At 40.0% G+C, this 21,672-nt stretch overlaps 1 protein-coding gene across 1 annotated transcript in view; it reads left to right on the plus strand.

The window, feature by feature from the left end:
• LOC126190882 (nucleosome-remodeling factor subunit NURF301) overlaps positions 1 to 21,672 on the plus strand; it is a 289,288-nt gene that overhangs the window by 235,879 nt on the left and 31,737 nt on the right. The window contains exons 28-32 of the mRNA XM_049931491.1: positions 5,259 to 5,408; positions 6,407 to 6,745; positions 11,478 to 11,817; positions 12,796 to 13,007; positions 15,874 to 16,111. Coding sequence (XP_049787448.1) covers positions 5,259 to 5,408; positions 6,407 to 6,745; positions 11,478 to 11,817; positions 12,796 to 13,007; positions 15,874 to 16,111 — 1,279 coding nt within the window. The remainder of the gene's footprint in view (positions 1 to 5,258; positions 5,409 to 6,406; positions 6,746 to 11,477; positions 11,818 to 12,795; positions 13,008 to 15,873; positions 16,112 to 21,672) is intronic.

A 21,672-nucleotide genomic window follows, 5' to 3' on the forward strand; every position in this document is an offset into this window, starting at 1 on the left:
CTAGGTCTTCGTGGCAAACTAATCTGCTCCAGTCCGGAATCCCTGAACCATTACACCAACAACCTGAAAACAGCTTTCGCATCCCGCAACTACCCTCCGGACCTGGTACAGAAGCAAATAACCAGAGCCACTTCTTCATCCCTTCAAACCCAGAACCTGCCACAGAAGAACCCCAAAAGTGCCCCACTTGTGACAGGATACTTTCCAGGACTGGATCAGACTCTGAATATGGCTCTCCAGCAGGGATACGACTTCCTCAAATCCTGCCCTGAAATGAGATCAATCCTTCATGAAATCCTCCCCACTCCACCAAGAGTGTCTTTCAGCCGTCCAACTAACCTTCGTAACCTCTTAGTTAATCCCTATGAAATCCCCAAACCACCTTCCCTACCCTCTGGCTCCTATCCTTGTAACCGCCCCCGGTGTAAAACCTGTCCCATGCACCCTCCCACCACCACCTACTCCAGTCCTGTAACCCGGAAGGTGTACACGATCAAAGGCAGAGCAACGTGTGAAAGCACCCACGTGATTTACCAACTGACCTGCCTACACTGTGAAGTGTTCTATGTGGGAATGACCAGCAACAAACTGTCCATTCGCATGAATGGACACAGGCAGACAGTGTTTGTTGGTAATGAGGATCACCCTGTGGCTAAACATGCCTTGGTGCACGGCCAGCACATCTTGGCACAGTGTTACACCGTCCGGGTGATCTGGAGACTTCCCACTAACACCAACCTGTCAGAACTCCGGAGATGGGAACTTGCCCTTCAGTATATCCTCTCTTCTCGCTATCCGCCAGGCCTCAATCTCCGCTAATTTCTAATTTCAATCTGCCGCCGCTCATACCTCACCTGTCTTTCAACAACATCTTTGCCTCTGTACTTCCACCTCGACTGGCATCTCTGCCCAAACTCTTTGCCTTTACAAATGTCTGCTTGTGTCTGTGTATGTGCGGATGGATACGTGTGTGTGTGCGAGTGTATACCTGTCCTTTTTTCCCCCCTAAGGTAAGTCTTTCCGCTCCCGGGATTGGAATGACTCCTTACCCTCTCCCTCAAAACCCACATCCTTTCGTCTTTCCCTCTCCTTCCCTCTTTCCTGATGAAGCAACGGTTTGTTGCAAAAGCTTGAATTTTGTATGTATGTTTGTGTGTCTATCGACCTGCCAGTGCTTTTGTTTGGTAAGTCTCATCATCTTTGTTTTTAGATATATTTTTCCCACGTGGAATGTTTCCCTGCGGATGGATATGTGTGTGTGTGCGAGTGTATACCTGTCCTTTTTTTCCCCCTAAGGTAAGTCTTTCCGCACTCGGGATTGGAATGACTCCTTACCCTGTCCTGCCCGCATCTCGTGGTCGTGCGGTAGCGTTCTCGCTTCCCACGCCCGGGTTCCCGGGTTCGATTCCCGGCGGGGTCAGGGATTTTCTCTGCCTCGTGATGGCTGGGTGTTGTGTGCTGTCCTTGGGTTAGTTAGGTTTAAGTAGTTCTAAGTTCTAGGGGACTGATGACCATAGATGCTAAGTCCCATAGTGCTCAGAGCCCTTACCCTCTCCCTTAAAACCCAAATCCTTTCGTCTTTCCCTCTCCTTCCCTCTTTCCTGATGAGGCAACCGTTGGTTGCGAAAGCTTGAATTTTGTGTGTATGTTTGTGTTTGTTTGTGTGTCTATCGACCTGCCAGCGCTTTTGTTTGGTAAGTCTCATCATCTTTCTTTTTAGATATATTTTTCCCACGTGGAATGTTTCCCTATATATATATATATATATATATATATATATATATATATATATATATATATATATATATAAAGATGATGTGACTTACCAAATGAAAGTGCTGGCAGGTCGACAGACACACAAACGAACACAAACATACACACAAAATTCAAGCTTTCGCAACAAACTGTTGCCTCATCAGGAAAGAGGGAAGGAGAGGGAAAGACGAAAGGATGTGGGTTTTAAGGAAGAGGGTAAGGAGTCATTCCAGTCCCGGGAGTGGAAAGACTTACCTTAGGGGGAAAAAAGGACGGGTACACACTCGCACACACACGCATATCCATCCACTTAAGACTTAAATATGTCTGCTTGTGTCTGTATATGTGTGGATGGATATGTCTGTGTGTGTGTGCGAGTGTGTACCCGTCCTTTTTTCCCCCTAAGGTAAGTCTTTCCGCTCCCGGGACTGGAATGACTCCTTACCCTCTCCCTTAAAACCCACATCCTTTCGTCTTTCCCTCTCCTTCCCTCTTTCCTGATGAGGCAACAGTTTGTTACGAAAGCTTGAATTTTGTGTGTATGTTTGTGTTCGTTTGTGTGTCTGTCGACCTGCCAGCACTTTCATTTGGTAAGTCACATCATCTTTGTTTTTAGATATATTTTTCCTTTGTGGAATGTTTCCTTCTATTATAACCATATATATATAATGTCTGCTTGTGTCTGTGTATATGCGGATGGATATGTGTGTGTGTGTGTGCGAGTGTGTACCCGTCCTTTTTTCCCCCTAAGGTAAGTCTTTCCGCTCCCGGGACTGGAATGACTCCTTACCCTCTCCCTTAAAACCTAAATCCTTTCGTCTTTCCATCTCCTTCCCTCTTTCCTGACGAGGCAACCGTTGGTTGCGAAAGCTAGAATTTTGTGTGTATGTTGACAACATATGCTTTTGTTAGGTAAGTCTCATTATATATATATATATATATATATATATATATATGGTCTTTAAATATGTCTGCTTGTGTCTGTGTATGTGTGGATGGATATGTGTGTGTGTGCGAGTGTATACCTGTCCTTTTTTCCCCCTAAGGTAAGTCTTTCCGCTCCCGGGATTGGAATGACTCCTTACCCTCTCCCTTAAAACCCATATCCTTTTGTCTTTCCTTCTCCTTCCCTCTTTCCTGACGAGGCAACCGTTGGTTGCGAAAGCTTGAATTTTGTGTGTATGTTTGTGTTCGTTTGTGTGTCTGTCGACCTGCCAGCACTTTCATTTGGTAAGTCACATCATCTTTGTTTTTAGTTATATTTTTCCTTCGTGGAATGTTTCCTTCTATTATAACCATATCATCTATATATATATATATATATATATATATATATATATATATATATATATATATATATATATATATATATATATATATATATATATATATATATATATATATATGTATGTATGTAATAGAGGGAAACATTCCACGTGGGAAAAATATATTTAAAAAGAAAGATGATGAGACTTACCAAACAAAAGCGCTGGCAGGTCGATAGACACACAAACAAACACAAACATACACACAAAATTCTAGCTTTCGCAACCAACGGTTGCCTCGTCAGGAAAGAGGGAAGGAGAAGGAAAGACAAACAAGACCTCTGTCAGAAACAGACACCACACACACACACACACACACACACACACACACACTTACGCAGACGCAAGTCACTCATGCGTGACCACAGTTTCTGGCTGCTGAGACCAGACTTTGTTTATATGTGAGACTTTACAAACATTTCTGGAAAAATTATACTTGAAGTGTTGCATTTTGCCCACTCTGCTGTTTCTGAATCCTTCACCATTGAAATTGTTGTATGTATAGAAGAAATTTTTGTTACATGTGCCTTATAAGTATTGCATTTGTGCCATTCCACTTTGCCAGATGAGAGATTATGAAATATTGAGTTTGGGTTTCCCCATTTACAATCTGAGCAATCTCCAAAGAAGTATGATGATAAAATCCTTCCTTGTTTTTTCCAAGTACATACGTGTTCACTTGATTCTAGTTAATTTTTATTTGACTGCTACCAAAATCACTCTTACTGGAATTACCTGCTATGAGTGGGAACTGTATTTCATCTCAAGTAAGATCCCTCAGTTGTGAATGCTAAGTAAATGAAGATGGCGATCAGTCATTTGTGTCTGTTTCACAGTGGACTTGCCCTTCATGGTAGGCAGTTTACTAGTTGCCACTTTACCATCATTGTGGCATAGCCAAATACATATACAGAAAGTTACAAATCAGACAACATATGCAACAAGAGTTACACTAAATAACCACTAGAGTCAGAACAGCTTTTCATTTGTTGACCTGCCTTGTTTTCTGTTGACCACTTTTAACTTAAGTATGCACACATTAAGATAAACTCGAAGACAGAAAGTAGGAGACAATATCATGTACAAATTTGATATTCTTCAGCTTCTAAAGTCTTGTTTTTAATGCTTTTATTATTTTCTTACTTTAGTCATGCTAAGCACTTTATAGTTGCATGTAATTGTTCATGAAAAACAAAATGTAATATGAGAATGCATTTTTTTCTTTAATTTTATTTTTGTGTGAGGGCATTTGGTAAGTAATACAACACATTTTTTTTCTCTCTCTGAAAGCAGGTTGCTTTTATTCAGGATTTCAAGACACCATATTGTTCCCAACTCCTTTGGCTACAAAATCCTATTTTTCAACTTAATCTCTGTTCAACGTGATGGCCTTACACCACCTTACTTGGAGGACCTGTATGCTCACATGGTAACACTATACTGGTCGACACTGGGGCCAGCGTCCTGCCCCATCAGTAACTTACCCATCACCCTTGTACTGCTTTGTGTGGAGAGCATCCTCCATTGGACCAAACAGATGGAAATTGAAGGTGCAAGATCCCAGCTGAATGGTGGACGAAGAAGAACAGTCCAGTGACATCTTTTGAGCTCCTATCGGGTGCACAGATTTGTGTAAGGCCTTGCATTTTGTCATGGAGAAGGGGAAGTTTGTTTGCACTTTTGTGGCGATGAACATGCTGAAGTCGTTTCTTCAATTTCCTGAGGCCGTATGCAGCTTGCTGGCATGTGGGAGATTGGACAGGTTTGCACGACCTTGTTGCAGTGATTACAGATGCGTCACCTAAAAGCTCACTGTGCTTTTGTTAAGTCCAAAGTCTCCGTAGACATTCTGCAGGCACCTATGTTTATCTGTGATGTTCTGGTTATCTGCCAAAAGAAACTGAGTGACAGCTCTCTGCTTGAAACGCATCTCCTTTACAGACCCCATTTTGAAGACCATGTACAGTGCCGGCTATTGGTACTTCATGAAACTATAGGGGCTGAAATAGGAATATTCCATCATGTCCCACAACAAATGCCACATTTTGTCAACCTAAGTTGGCCAAGAAAAATGTGTGCTGTATTACTTATTGAACCCTTCTCATACAGTTTGTTCATCTCCATAACTATGTTTTCTTTATTTTTGTTGTTCTGATAACTTATTGTATGTTCTTACAGACTGTTATGATCAGGCAACAAATTGGAGGAACACCAGTTGTGCAAAAGGTTGCTGCCCAACCGGGAACTGTAGTTGTCAGTGGAAATCAAGTATTCACACCTGGACAGATCATTGTTAGTGGTAATCAAGTTGTTGGGACACCAACACAGGTAATGTATTGTAAAAATTCGCTCCCTTATAAATTATTAAATGGAAAATTTCTAGTCAGTATTTCATATTTTAGTTCTTTCTCAAATTTCTCCTCCATCTCATTGTCTTCCTCTTTCATGAAATATTAAAAGAATTGAAGGAAATACATATTTTCCGACATGAAATTTAGAATTAACTGCAATAATGTGTTAAAAGAAAAGAGATAAAATTACAATACTTCCAACCCAATGAATCTTTTCTCATAGAACCATTTAGATGTCACATATATAGGAGATACTTTTTTTCAAAATTTTAAATAAACTCAGCCTCATACTCTACAACTCCTGTGGTCAACATGAACTGCAAGATGATTCGTCAATGGATTATGTTGTCACAGACCAGTCAGTGACTAGTGCTTGTATATGAAAGTTTTGTATTGTAATGCTTATACGAATATATTTGAATGAAAGCACACTTTTTTTTTTTTTTTTTTTTTTTTTTTTTTTTTTTTTTTTTTTTTTTTTGTGGTGTGTACCCTAATTGTTGGTCAGTGGCCTTATTGTTTCCACAACAAGACTTGCGCAGTTCTCTGTGGCATGCTTGCTGACTGCCTGGTGGCGATTTAAGTAAGGGCACACAGAGACACTATTGTCTGCATTACAGGGCATAAAAGGTTAAACCTGGTATTTGGTCAGCACCATTTGCTGCCTAATCCTCCCCACACTGTCTATAAGATGTGATGGTAGTTAAAATTGTATTGTTTGTTAATTTCGCTCTCTCTCTCTCTCTCTCTCTCTCTCTCTCTCTCTCTCTCTCTCTCTCTCTCTGTCTGTGTGTGTGTGTGTGTGTGTGTGTGTGTGTGTGTGTGAACGCGTGCGCACTGCCGGGGGGAGGTTGGTTGGGGGGGGGGGGTTGCGTTTGTGTGTAGATAGGCATACGTGCAGTGCATACTTTTTGGTTGGGCACACTGTTATTTAATGTGGAAAGATAATATTTCCATTTTTGTCTCTATGAATAGGTGATGACAGCAGGTGGTCAACTTCTCAGTACTGGCCAGTTTGTAGTTGCTGGATCAAACCTTGCCCAGCAGCTAGCATCTGGAAAAGCACAACTTGCTACAATAAATGGTCAGCAAGTCTTAATTCGAACTGCACCTCCTGGGACTTCTGCCACTGCATTACAACAGAGCAATGCAGTTGTTGTAACAGGCAATGCAGTTGCCTTAAATACTACGGTGGGAACAACAGTAACCTCTGGAGAGGCTACACAAACTGTAAACGCTGTACAAGTTCCTGTTGCAACTACAAGCAATTTACTTTTGAAACCAGTTGCTGCAGCAGGGCAACAAAATGTTCAGGTAATTCCTGCACACTTATCCTATTTGGCTATTAGCAATTGAAGTATATGCTTATCACTTGTAGAAAGAAAGAATATTGTAATGTAATAACAGTCACAAAATGCCAACTGCTCATATAATGTAAAAGCCTTGTTCTTCAAAGTATGAGAATATATGGATTTTAGTTCATGTTGCAATTCCCAAAAAGACGTGCAGTAGCTGTATCACATCTAATCTAATGTTGCAGGTTTCAGCAATGTGCTGGTGGCATTGAACTGATTACTGATGAGTTTTCATGCGATTTATTATAACTTCAAATAGTTGAATAGGGGTTGGAACAGTTAAGCTCGCATTACACGATGCACCAGTGTCCGAAGCATGCATATCTGTAACTGCAGGCTGGTTCACATTGACCTATTATACCATCCACACAGGATATACTGGGCGCACGTGCACAGTAGACAGTGATAACACGCAAAACGTATACAGAAATGTCTGATCTCTTGTAAAGTCTTTGATTCTACCACACGAAACACAAGGGGGACCGTGTGGCATATTGGAATGTCATCCGTTCGAATTACTTATGTGACTCAATGTTCCTATTTCATAAGAAATTTTTTTAATCATTATTTATTAAGTAATTGTTATTCTCGTATGCAGGTTACTACTGTTCTGAAGTACAGACTTGACAGTTAGTTTCATATAATGACACTTGGTTACACAGATATATGTATTTATACAGCATTTTGCACATGGAAGACCCACTTGTTTTTGGCGCTATTTCCATGGCAGTGACAGTAAATCTTCGGATTAGGGCAGAATGACAAAGAAAACAAAAAGCCAGGTGTTGTTGAGTTCAATCGTGGCTGAAAAGAAGGGACAAAGGCAGGGGATTATATTCACTGCTTATGAGAGAACTGAGGCTCGAAGATCCACATGAATTTCAGAGCTTCGTGAGGACGTGGACATGGCCAATTTCGAGAAGCTGCTGTCTGTGGTAGAAGATGGAATTATTAAGTTGACACAGTCATGAGGAAGGCTGTCTCACATTCTAGAAAGTAAGAATTAAATCTTATGTTTATACATTTTGTGATCATACCAGCCTAGATCACGAATAAAATACCTGTAAATGCCCTGTTACACTGCAAGCTGGTTGTAACATTACGTTTCCTTGTTAAGGGAGAATCTTCTAAGAGTCTGGTTTTTAGCCACAGATTAGTACTGCCCACCATTTCAAAACTCATTGTGGATTTATGCACTGCAATTTGCAACACTTTAAAGGGCCAATACTTAAAGGTGCACTTATTTTTCCAAGTTTGGAAAAAATATATATATATATAATGTGACTTACCAAATGAAAGTGCTGGCAGGTTGACAGACACACAAACGAACACAAACATACACACAAAATTCAAGCTTTCGCAACAAACTGTTGCCTCATCAGGAAAGAGGGAAGGAGAGGGAAAGACAAAAGGATGTGGGTTTTGAGGGAGAGGGTAAGGAGTCATTCCAGTCCCGGGAGCGGAAAGACTTACCTTAGGGGGAAAAAAGGACGGGTATACACTCGCACACACACACACATATCCATCCACACATATACAGACACAAGCAGACATATTTAAAGACAAGAGTTTGGGCCCGTCCTTTTTTCCCCCTAAGGTAAGTCTTTCCGCTCCCGGGACTGGAATGACTCCTTACCCTCTCCCTTAAAACCCACATCCTTTCATCTTTCCCTCTCCTTCCCTCTTTCCTGATGAGGCAACAGTTTGTTGCGAAAGCTAGAATTTTGTGTGTATGTTTGTGTGTCTTTCGTTTGGTAAGTCACATCATATTTAAATATGTCTGCTTGTGTCTGTATATGTGTGGATGGATATGTGTGTGTGTGCGAGTGTATACCCGTCCTTTTTTCCCCCTAAGGTCCGCCCCCGGTGTAAAACCTGTCCCATGCACCCTCCCACCACCACCTATTCCAGTCCTGTAACCCGGAAGGTGTACACGATCAAAGGCAGAGCCACGTGTGAAAGCACCCACGTGATTTACCAACTGACCTGCCTACACTGTGAAGCGTTCTATGTGGGAATGACCAGCAACAAACTGTCCATTCGCATGAATGGACACAGGCAGACAGTGTTTGTTGGCAATGAGGATCACCCTGTGGCTAAACATGCCTTGGTGCACGGCCAGCACATCTTGGCACAGTGTTACACCGTCCGGGTTATCTGGATACTTCCCACTAACACCAACCTGTCTGAACTCCGGAGATGGGAACTTGCCCTTCAGCATATCCTCTCTTCTCGCTATCCGCCAGGCCTCAATCTCCGCTAATTTCTAATTTCAATCTGCCGCCGCTCATACCTCACCTGTCTTTCAACATCATCTTTGCCTTTGTACTTCCGTCCCGACTGACATCTCTGCCCAAACTCTTTGCCTTTACAAATGTCTGCTTGTGGCTGTGTATATGCGGATGGATATGTGTGTGTGTGCGAGTGTTACCTGTCCTTTTTTCCCCCTAAGGTAAGTCTTTCCGCTCCCGGGATTGGAATGACTCCTTACCCTCTCCCTTAAAACCCATATCCTTTTGTCTTCCCTTCTCCTACCCTCTTTCCTGACGAGGCAACCTTTGGTTGCGAAAGCTAGATTTTTGTGTGTATGTTTGTGTTTGTTTGTGTGTCTATCGACCTGCCAGCGCTTTTGTTTGGTAAGTCTCATCATCTATATATATATATATATATATATATAATAGAGGGAATCATTCCACGTGGGAAAAATATAATTAAAAAGAAAGATGATGAGACTTACCAAACAAAAGCGCTGGCAGGTCGATAGACACACAAACAAACACACAAAATTCTAGCTTTCGCAACCAACGGTTGCCTCGTCAGGAAAGAGGGAAGGAGAGGGAAAGACGAAAGGATTTGGGTTTTAAGGGAGAGTGTAAGGAGTCATTCCAATCCCGGGAGCGGAAAGACTTACCTTAGGGGGAAAAAAGGACAGGTATACACTCGCACACACACACATATCCATCCGCATATACACAGACACAAGCAGACATTTCATTCATAATATATGAGAATGGCGCCTTAATTTGCCAGCTTGAGATTCGGTTTCACTTGTAAAAATGCAACTGCTCTCCCTCTCCCTCTCTCTCCCCCTCCCCCCCCCCCCCTCTCTCTCACACACACACACACACACACACACACACACACACACACATACACATTTCTGACAACTTTGATAGCTGGCATATCATGGTGCATTTACTAAATGGACTTATAAAGATGCTTGAAGCAGAATACTTTTGACATATAAAAGAATTTTGCAAGGAAGTAGGAATTTGTATTACATTCTCAAAATGTTCACTATGGCCTAATCATTGTAATTCTCTCTCTTTTTGTTCAAAAATCATTATTGTTACCATTATTTACACTTTTAGATACCTATTCTGTGGAGTATTTTTCCCATTCTGTCAATTATGCTTTTATTTCACTTGGGCTTTCTTTTCTTCTTGACCTGTTCGCTGAGTCCCTCCCTTTTTTCAACATAGTTCTTTGGGTGACCACACTGTCTACCTCTTCTGTTGTCACGTGTGCTGTTTTTGTAGTGGTACATTCGTGAACAACGTTACATGGTATTCACTCTTTTATTGTAGCACTTCTTGTGATCTTTCTCTACTCACTTAAATGTTTTGTCCTTTCATAGTAATTATCCTATCCCTTCGTAGACTTACAGTCCTCTTCAGATCTTCACCAGCTTAAACTCGTGCAGAATTCAAAGAGTGCAATGAATTTGAGAATTGATGAGATCTTGAATTCCACTCTTCTCCAGTTTCAGATTTTTGTTACGTCAATCCTTTGAACTACTACAGTATGTAGTGCAGTAGCATAGTTTTAGCACTCTGAACTCATGTCTGGGACAAATGGATTTCAGATCTACACTAGAGACTTCTGTGGTTTTTCTAAAGTCAGTTTAGATTAATGCCAGATGGTTCCTACAACACATTTCCTGCCGTAACCTTGTTAAATTTAAGCTTATATTCCATCTCCAATGGCATTACTATTGATGAGATATTAAACTACAACACTTCCTTTCCTTCTCTCCTTCCTCCCTTATTTTTGTAATATTTATTTTCTTTACCTTTTGTATTTTTGAAGGTACATGAGAATTTGTTGAGGAATGTTGGCTATTGCCTCATTTTGTGTCAGTTCAGTATCTACATGATTTCCTTAAGTTGAGTACCTCCCAGCTGGTCCCGTACAGAATCCCATTGATCTTTGTACTTTACTATTTGGACGTTACCACAGCTGGTAATACTATTGTAAAAGAGATGTTTTGAAAAAGAAAGGTTTGCAATTTCTTAACGTAATAAATCATATTTGCTTTAAATGATGGATAGAAACATTAAATTTGAGAGCAAATTCACATTCCAAAATGAAGGGGGAGGAAGTAAATTTGCATGAAATCAGATACAGTCTGAAGAGAAACCATTGCAAAAGGTTTAATGTGACAGTTGTGTAAATACATACTTACTCAAAAGCTTCTTCCAACCTGTATTTTAAGGGTGCTTGTAATTTCTCGCTTGCAAAGTTCTCTTCCAGTAATTGAAATTTTAATAATGGTATCTGATTTTCATAATTTGTTGAATGTAACTTCTAGTTTTTATTCTAAATGGTCTGACAGGGTATAGATGCAATAACAACATTAACGTGCTTCTGAAAAAGTAGTTGTCTGATAGTCACTTATTGAAAATTGACAGACTGTAGTACAGCAAGTTGCTGTGCCCCAGACTGCAGCCGTGGATGATGTGGCATCCAAGAAGTTACCTTCACCAGCTACACCACAGAATCAAGTCACGGGTGTCCAGCCAGTACAGCAGAAAGCTGTTGCAGCAGCGCCAGGGGATGGTGATGTAAGCTCTGGAGATCCAGCATCACAAATAGCACATCCGCCAGGTACCATAGTAAAGTGTGTGACAGCGCAAGTCATTCAGACACAGCAGGGCCCACGAATAGTACTTCAAGGATTACAAGGTGCTGAGTTTACACCACAGCAACTGGCTGTAGTTCAGCAGCAGGTCAAGCAGCAGCTATTGAAAGGTAAGAAAATGACCTAGTTTCATATGCTTTTTACACATTTTATAAAGCGTACAGTACTTACTTTGTCTCCCTACTCCTCACTGATTTAAAATGCAGCCATCGTTTGACTGAATGTATTTACCATAATAATTCTTGTTTTATAAATAATAATAACAATAATAATAATTTATATTGTCTCCAGTGGAAGTCATTACTTGTTGTATTCATATGTGGTATTCTGAACTTTATAGGCTCTCACAATTTTGCACAGACTTACTCCAGAGGCACTCACACTTTGTCTGCAGCTAACATGTGGATTATGAGCAACAACTAATTTGCCCTGCTCATTGCATACTTTCTCCTTACCCCTGCATAGTATTCCAATGCCCTTGCTGTAAACCCCCCCCCCCCCCTTTTTTTTTTTTTTTTTTTTTTTTTTTTTTTTTTTTTTTTTTCTCTCCTGCTGAACTGATTCTGTTAGTCACCATGTGTTGGGATACCTTTGTGCGAACTCAACTGTTTTCTTGGCATCCTTTCTGCATACTCCATAAAGAAGTAGTATGTCTTTCTCTTGGTTTGTGAGAGTCATTATTTTTTCATGCTAACCATCTTTCGACACACATAACAGCACAGAAAGAAGGGGAAAGCTACATTTCCTTTGTGGCCCTTTTATACCAGTATTGTGGTTGTGTGACATTTGTTTCCTCCTTACCTGACATGGCATATTTCCATATTTGAATGTGAAATAAGCTTCCATATGGGATGGAGATTTGTTTTGTGTTCAGAGCAAATGCCTCCTGGGTTCTGAATATTGTGATTTCTCAGAGACTGCTAGCCATGTTTTGAGAAGCGAAGTGTCATTCAATTTTGGGGCACACTGCATTGAGTTCTCTCCTGTTTTTCCTGAATGTGCTGCCTAAGTCTTACTAGCAATCTCTTTCTGCAAGAATTTTATGGTTCTTGAAAACTTAATTAACATGTCTATTTTCTACTTTTCAGCACAAGCTACAACTGGGAAACAAGGTGTCTTGGGTCCCACAAAAATCTACCTGGCAGTACAAGCATCTCCGTCTGCAACTGCAACACAGCAGCAACAGCTCCAACAGCAGCAGGAACATCAAGAAACAGTCACCAAAACATCTGTTGTGTCTCCAAAGAAATCACCTCCAAAAGTAGTTGTACAACAAGTTAAACAACCAGAATTGTCTCAGGTAATTGGTGATTGAAATTTCAGAGATTTTCACATTTGGACTTGATGAACATATAGAATGACCTTACATATCATTTTTAGAAAAGGACCAAATTATTATATCCCTCTTCCACCATCTCCTCCTCCTACGTACCTTTTCTCAATTTGTTCTACTTAAATCACTCACCACAAAACTGTAGATTAGCAGAACGAAACACAGTGTAATAGTCACACATGTTCCTCATATTTAGAATGACAATTTGGTAGGAAACGCCAAATTGGTTTTCTCTGTGCTCTTCGGTTAAACATCTTTATGAACTTGTATCCTGGATCATTAGTGTAAAATGACTTGTATGTCATAATTTACATGTATGAGATGCACTTGATTTTCAGTCAAGGTAGATTGGTAGAGCATGGTTCATTGAAACTATGCTGAGTACAGCAGAAGAAGATTCCTGACAGCTAGCAGTACTGTCGACAGCTTTCAAACGTGAAGTGCGAAAGGCTGGCAGAATATGGACTAAAAGTCATAGCTGCTTAACACTGCTGCAAATCAGTGAAGTTGCAAATTAAATGTAAACAATATCATGGTACTGTGATTTGTCATGGAAGATGCACAGAGTAGCCATGCCAAGCACTTAAATGCTCAATTATCTCTTGCCATGTGGAGTGGAATGTCTTCAACAATGTTGAATCTATGAACACACTACTCTTGGCTAGAAATCTACTTGTAAAGAGTAGTTGTATACAAACAACAATTCTCATTGTTTTGGCAATATAAAATTTGAAGTGTTTGAAAGAAACAAATTTGACAGAAGTGTGATCCTGACCAGGGTCTTAAACAACTTGCTTCTACCATTACAACTGGATACACTGTACACAGTCTGGGGGAGGGGAGGGGATGGGATGGAATGAGTAGTAGGAGGTGGTGGTGGTGGTGGTGGTGGTGGTGGTGGTGAAGCAATCAAATGACATCATCTGGTGTTAGTGTAACTTCCTACATGTGCATACAATCAGTGGGTATATAAACTATTAAGAGTTGCAATTCTCTGTTACAGACGAAATATCCACCAGAATGCATAGTGTTGTTCATATTTTGTGTTGCTACCACACGTAGCAGGATACATAAGGAGCACAAGCAGCATCAGATGTTGAGTGATCACTGCGGAGGGGACAGATGTGCTGTGTACTTGTCAGACAGCATCATCAGCACCTAACAGTTTGAAAGGGGCCTTTTTGAGAGTCACTATTTGACTGGGTGCTCGGTTTCTGCAGTATCCAGATTTCTGGGGCCTTTGGGTGGACAGAGGCCTGATTTTGGATGGCACGAATATGTGAGGGCAGTCATACTCTTCATCAAGGCTCGAGTCAACTATGTCTGACCGTCATGGAGGGAGGATTTCTGTTGTGCACCAACCACATCATTACCTCTTCACATCTGCACCTGTCATCCGAGAAAAAGTAATGGATTGGCTGCAACATTCTGTGTTATCATGCACTGTTGGCCAGAGACTAGCTGCAGTGTGAAAAGTGAATTACCATCCCATGCATAGTCTGCCATTAATATCACAAGACAAATGGTTGTGTTTGGAGTGGTGCCTTGACCAGGAAGCATAGATTATTGAAGAATGGCTTCGCATTGTGTTCAGCAGTGAACTATCATTCTACTGATTATGATTTCAGGTCACAGCTGGTAGTGATTGAAGGAACTCTTATGGCACAATGGTACATCATTGGCATCCTCCATTCTCAAATTGTACCTTAAATGGGGCAGTATCATGGTACCATTTTTCAACTAGGCAATGGCCATACACGCATGGCACATGTCTCTGTGAACTGTCTGCTTAACGTTGAGGTGCTCCTGTAAGCAGGAAGATCCCCAGTTGTGTCCCTGCTAAAACATGTATGGGGCCAGCTCAGACGTCAGCTCTGTCCCAGTGCCATTATCCAGAATAGTCAGGACCAGTTGCAGCAGTTGGTCCAGTTTGCCTCAAGAGAGGATACAATGACTTTGTGACACTGGTCCCAGCTGAGTCAATGCATGCATGCATCCAGGCCAGCAGGCCTCATACTGATATGGTGGCTCATACTACCAAGCTCTTTGTACATTTGACTAAATTTTGTAACGCTGAAACAACCGATGACAGTTAATTTCCTTTCCTCCTATCCTTCTGGATATTCACTCTTCTTTTTGTCAGGTGGTGAATATAAACTGAACGGCTGTAGGTCAGTGATTGTTTCCAAACATTTGATTACTAAGAATTTGTCAACAACATGACAATATTGCAAAGAGTGGGCAACCAGTGATTGTTACCGAATCTCGGGTCACCATGAAGAATTTGTCAGCAGCATGAAATTACTGCAAAGAATAGGCAACATACCCCATCAGAGGTTGGAAAAGGGAAACATAGTCTACTGATTCATATCTCATCATTATTCCATAAATATATCAGGTTTATAGACGATGAGCATGCTACTCAAAAAAGTGTGGATTGTCAGCTTCATACAGTTAATAATGGATATGGGTTTGTGATAATATGGCACGTATTTCCAGGTACTGCTTTTTTCATATTGTTACACATCAAGGATGACACGGGGTAAGAATGACATGGAAAATTTAGGTTATGAAGCATTTCCCTAAGTTCAAGTTTCAATACATAATAAGTATGATTTCTTACTTCTTCTTTCTTTGTGTGTGGAACATGTATTTCATTGGCTGCAACCACTATCAGTAATCGAGAGAGAGAGAGAGAGAGAGAGAGTGAGTTTGATTAAATAAATTGCTGCCAGAAGTACGTAGTTGTTTGAATATACATTTTTTATCGTAATACCCACTGTAATGTAAATTACATTAATAGACTATGGCGAAATCAAATTTTTCCCTGCAGATCTCTGGGGCAGGAGAAGAACAGTATGAGACCACTGAGGAAGATAGCCAGATATCTGAAGAAACAGTGAATGGAATACAGCAACAGCAAGAGGACCATCAGCAGGAGTTCATCTCAGATGCTCAGCAAGCTGGAGACCTCCCGGCAGGTGGCGGCACAACAGGAGCCAGCATAGGTGCGAACACGCAGGCCACGTCTCCCAACAAGTTCATCTTAACATCAGACTACATTCAGCAGAGTGAGTGGGGTGCCAGTGCTGAATGCAATCCAACAAATTTGTAAACTTGATTCCAGAACACTCAGTTGCCTTTGCATTACCCTTTTTTTTCCAAATTATTATCTTTACAAGATATTCCTGCTCGTGTATTCTCTGGAAGCTAGCGAGTTGGAAAAAACAGATTAACATCTGGGTTTTGTGGGTGCAAAGGGGCACTTTGAAAGGTAGAGAATTCTACCAGAGAAGCAAAATATTTTAGTATGGTGGTGGAGGGGGTTTTCTAAAATGGAATAGAAACTTCAGTTTTAGTAGTGTAAAAATGTAGGAGAAGTCAGAGATTGGAAGGGTATTACTCACTGAAATGTTATCCCAGAAAATTGGAGAGAATGGTTAATTTTTTGTGTAAAGTCGTTTGTTGAAGAGAATTCCTGCATGTAGAAAGATCATAATATCATTTTCTCCCACACTCTTTCTGAAAGTATGAATGGTTAAGTATTATTCATTCATTAGCAAAAATCCACTAGATCATGAAAATATTTTTTTCAATAGCGCGTATTGTCAGGTTGAGTGTAGTATTTATTTGATTTTGTAAGTAATATGCAGTTGATTGTCAGGTCTCATAATTTAATGGTAGAGGATTGCAATCTGTATTTGCATTGGCAATGTAATAATTTTTGCAGTTAACCAGCCCAGTGCTGGATAGGGGGTGGGGATTAGGAAAAAAAGTCCAGTTGCTACTGTGGCAGCCATATAATTCATATGCTTAATGGAGCATTATTTCATGTGATGGTCTTGTTACTTTAGCTGTAATATTGTTAAAAGAAATGTGCTGTAGGAATTTGTAATAACGGCTGAAGCATTTTGAGTCAGATAGGCAGCAGAGTAGATTAGCTTCTATCTACTCAGGTTGTTGTCATTTTATGTCTGGTTTTGGTAGTAAAGAAATGAGGACAAAATACAACTCTATTGTTAGAGCTCCTCAGTGACAGTTTCTGGACAGGCCTCAGCCTCCTCCCCCTTTTCCTCCTCTCCCTTTTTCTATTTGAGTATCTGCTATTAGTTTATATAGAGTTTGTCCAGTATTGTAGATGTCCAGGGAGTTAATATTTTGTAGAATATGACCTGCCCGCAACAATCTCCCATTTGCCATTTTAATATCTGCTATTGGTTTACACAGAATTTGACCAGTAATATTCTCTTATGAGAGAACAATACTTCAAATGAGTGTGGTTGACTGTCAGATCCCTCAAAATTAGTGACATCTCATTGGGTGTATTGTATACTCACGAAGTATATGAGCATCAGCACTCTACCTCCTGACATAGTAGAACCTGATTCTCAAACATTTGAAATCTTTTGTATGAAAGTTACATTCATTGTTTGTGAAGCGCACATAGATTACGGGTGGGGTGCACCTTTTTTCTGGTACAAGAAGGTAACTCTATAGTTTTATTTTATCAAGGAGAAGTACTTAATAAATGTTGTAGGGAGGTTTTTGTAGAATCTAAATACTTTGGGATTAAAGGAGACTGCTCACAGAAAAGTAGGAGCATTGAGTTGTCAATAGGCATGTTGAAAAGATGGAAAACTTGCTGGCTTTCAGATTTATCCCTTGACGAGCTAGAAAGCCCACACTCACGCTATGCCCCTACATGGTGTCAGCACGCACCATGCAGTGGCATTATTTTGTTCCCAGTTTTGGTGTTATTTTTTTCCAACTTTGGTGTTATGTTTTTTCCAATTTTGATGCTATTTTTAATGTCATATCATATAGGTAATCAGTTATACAAGAAAAGAACTGTCATTTTAAGATTATAGACGAACCTCAGCCCTGGGGGGGGGGGGGGGGGGGGAATCCAATTTCAATGTCTCCTTTCACTCTCAGTTACAAATATTGGTAAATTGCTATTCTCAGATTTAAAATATGTTTTATAGGGGAAAATGAGAAATTTCTCAGTATTTTGTAAAAGTCACTGATTTCATGATCTTTCATAAAAACCTCTGATTTCATATTATTTCACAAAAAAAACCACCAATTTCGCATTATTTTTTATGTTATCGGTTTTACAAAATTTCCCCATCCCTACTTATGTGCTGTTGAAAAATACTACTTTTGGTCTCTGGACTGTACAATTAAGAAAAATTCATTATCTCTCTCTCTCTCTGCCCACAATATAATGATGATGTTGAAAAATTCCAACAATTTTAGGTAAAATAATCACGCACACACACACACACACACACACACACACACACACACACACACACACACACACACACTTCCTTCTGCTTATGTATCAAATCAGATCCTGGTCATTACCTTTTGGTTCTTCCTTTATTACCTGCAATGTGAGACTCAAGGATCTGTTTATCTTATGGATGCCTTCTTTCTCATAAAAGCTTGTACTACATTTCTGAATTCCAATGGCCTCTCAGGGCAAAATAGCATGATAATTCTTGTCTGCAGTGAGAACCCATGTGTCGGAAAATTTTATTATGTGGTCAGTCTCATTCAGCATGTGCTCTGCCACGACCATTTTTCCACCTGTTCCAACCTGCTGTATCATTTATGTTAGATGATCCTGGTACAGACAGATCATACAGTCATCGTAACACAGACACCTCCAGATCCCTTTCGCCCATTGGTGATCTATGTTCTTGGCCAGTTTGTAAATATTCCTTAAACTGTGTTTGTACGATATGCGGCTGATTTGTCCATCACTCTGGGGATGATGTATGGCAGAATGGCTGCACCTAACATTTCTTCATCTGACTTGTCATTTTGCTGGGTGTTAGGACACTGTTTCTTTAACTGACGGAGTACCCATTATCTCTCGCTTTGAATGCATTCTGAGAAACAGTCAGTACTTTGCCAATTAAGTAAAAAGTGTCACAAAACCTGACGCCTTGCAAAGTGACATACCAGAAGAAGAAATGCCAGGTAAGGACTTTCTGCCTTACCTCTGCTGGGTGATGGAGAGAACTGGCTGGATATTAATCAAACTCGACATAAAAACTATATATAAAACAACTAAGAAGATGAGAGTGTGTCTCAGATCAGCAAGGGACAAAAGAGACATGCTCAATGTCAGGGGTATACCACATACACGTAGAAAATTATTGAACAGGCCGTCCATGAATACCAGGATCATGGAACATTAACGGTATTGCATGTTGGGACAGGTGAAAAATTGGCCACACTGCATGAGACCAACCATGCAATTAAATTTGCTAACAGGGAGGTTCTCGCTGTGGAGAAGAGTTAACCAACCTCAGTTGGTCAGAGAGTCCATTGAAATTCAGAAACATTAAATAGTATTAACAGGAAAAAAAAAAGTTAAATTGATGCTGTATTCCCACACTGGAGTGAATAACTGTTGCAGGTAACAAGGACAGAACCACAGCAATAATGAGTAGGGAAAGGCCCTCAGACTTTGGCACGACAAATATATGTCATCTCCAGATGCAGTCTCCACTCCAGTCCACTACCTGCAATATAGGATGAATCTTTGATGATGTCAGCCATCTGTGCTGATGAAACATCAGAAAAAGTGTTTAACAGATGTTGGCCCAAGATCCTGAGACAAAAGCCTACAGACAGTAAATCACTTAATCAACGAGCACATTTTGAAGTTACTCACACTTTGTCTACAATTTCATTGGGTTAGATCAGCCTCTGACATCTGCCCTGTTGTTCGTCATTGACATCTTCCACCTTTGTATTTTTTAGACGCTCAGAAACATATGTTCTAGTCGTGTTTCCCTGTGTTTGTAAGCCCCCTTACTTGAATTGTTCGCTGCAGTGCAGAATTTGAGGGCATAATGCTGCCTAATGATTCATTTTGTCATATTCTTGACACAAGCACATCATCATTTTGTGTGAAATCTGTGCATTTCAAAGGCTTGGAGGCCACAGATAGGTCTTGTGTAGCTCATGTGACCAATCACATCTAATCCTGTCGTTAGAAACTGCCTTCCACTTCTTCCCATTGGCTGGGAAAAATGGCCTTTGAGACATACGAAACATATTGAGGGAAGAAGATCTCAAATTGATTTGATTCACTGAAAGGGACTAAGCTTTCAAAACCTTGATGACTTTGGAACATACAATAAAAAACTCGTGCTCCTTAATGTAAAATGCCCCTCGCTCAGGTTTTAAACAAGAAATTTGAAGTGTGTGTGTATCTGTATCAACCTGTATTAGCTTATTGTGGAATTTTTTGTTGGTGTAATGTAAATTGTTAAATGCAGAATTGAAAAGTATAAAATGTTTTCAGTGTTTGTGACACATCAGATTTGAGTAGAAAAAGAAGCATTTATCAACAGTTACTTTTTATTGATTGCTTGAATTCCTGATTGACTGACTGACTTTTCATATCAAATACAGCTCTCATTTCTGTACAAGGCATTACCTCAAATTTCTACCAGATTCCTGTAATACAAGAGACTACCACAATTTTCTATCAAGATTAAAGAGTTGTTGTGCCTGGTAAATTACTGTATTTGTTGCAGAGCACCTCAAATGAGTCAGTTTATACAAACTGTGTCAGTGCACAGAGTGGAACACTAATCACCACAAAATACTGAAATTTATGTCAGTATGCAATTGAGAAACTCAACCTTTCAAGTAGGCATAAAATTAAGTTTGACGTAGTAATTTTGCCCTGTGCATTCTATTTAATCAAAGGGCCATTAAAATCAGAATGTGCAGCACCAGTTGAAATTGATACTGTTATTACACTATTAGCTCCATCTTCAAGTAGGTTCTTAATGCTGGTGGCTACATAGACATACATATAATTATTCATATTCTGAGGGAGGTTCCCTCCACTGCAGATATTGATATAATCATCATAGCCTGTATTATTATTTCTGTATTACAATTGCATACACATAGACGTGACAGGCAGTTGATTCTGGTGATACATCAAAAGTACAAGTTGTTTTCTCAACATTTGACACCATAAGAAGGCCGAGAATGTGTTGTACAAGAATTTTGTCTTGCAAAAGTTTGTTCAAAAATCTTTGTCTCACTTAAATCATGCACACCTTGTAGTTGTATACACTGTAGGCTGTCAGGATTGATAACCAGTTGTTTGCCTAGACCATGCAAATTTGCATTTGTCTCATTGTTTCCCCCATCTCTTTACTGACTTCGATATGCTGATACTATGAAATGTATCCATTTCTGTATGTTATGTAACAAGCATCTTTCAGAATATTTCCTTTTTATATTTTACATGCTATGCAGAGTCACATTCAGTAATTCTGCATATAACCCATATGTCATATTGGTTTATTTGTTTATTTACATATCAAGTTCCATAGGACGAAATTGAGGAGCAACACTCCAAGGTCACAGAACGTGTCAGTACATGAAGTTGCAAGATAAAAGTAATAACAGATAAAAATAAATGTTTATGAACCCAAAAAAAGTCAGTCCATAAGTTTAAGTAAACACAATGTACAATACAGTAAGAATCAGCTTAATTTTTCAAGAACTCCTCAACAGAATAGGAGTGACCCATGAGGAAACTCTTCAGTTTTGATTTGAAAGTGTGTGGTTTACTGCTAAGATTTTT

The sequence above is a fragment of the Schistocerca cancellata genome, chromosome 1 (assembly GCF_023864275.1).
Source record: "Schistocerca cancellata isolate TAMUIC-IGC-003103 chromosome 1, iqSchCanc2.1, whole genome shotgun sequence".
NCBI lineage: Eukaryota > Metazoa > Arthropoda > Insecta > Orthoptera > Acrididae > Schistocerca > Schistocerca cancellata.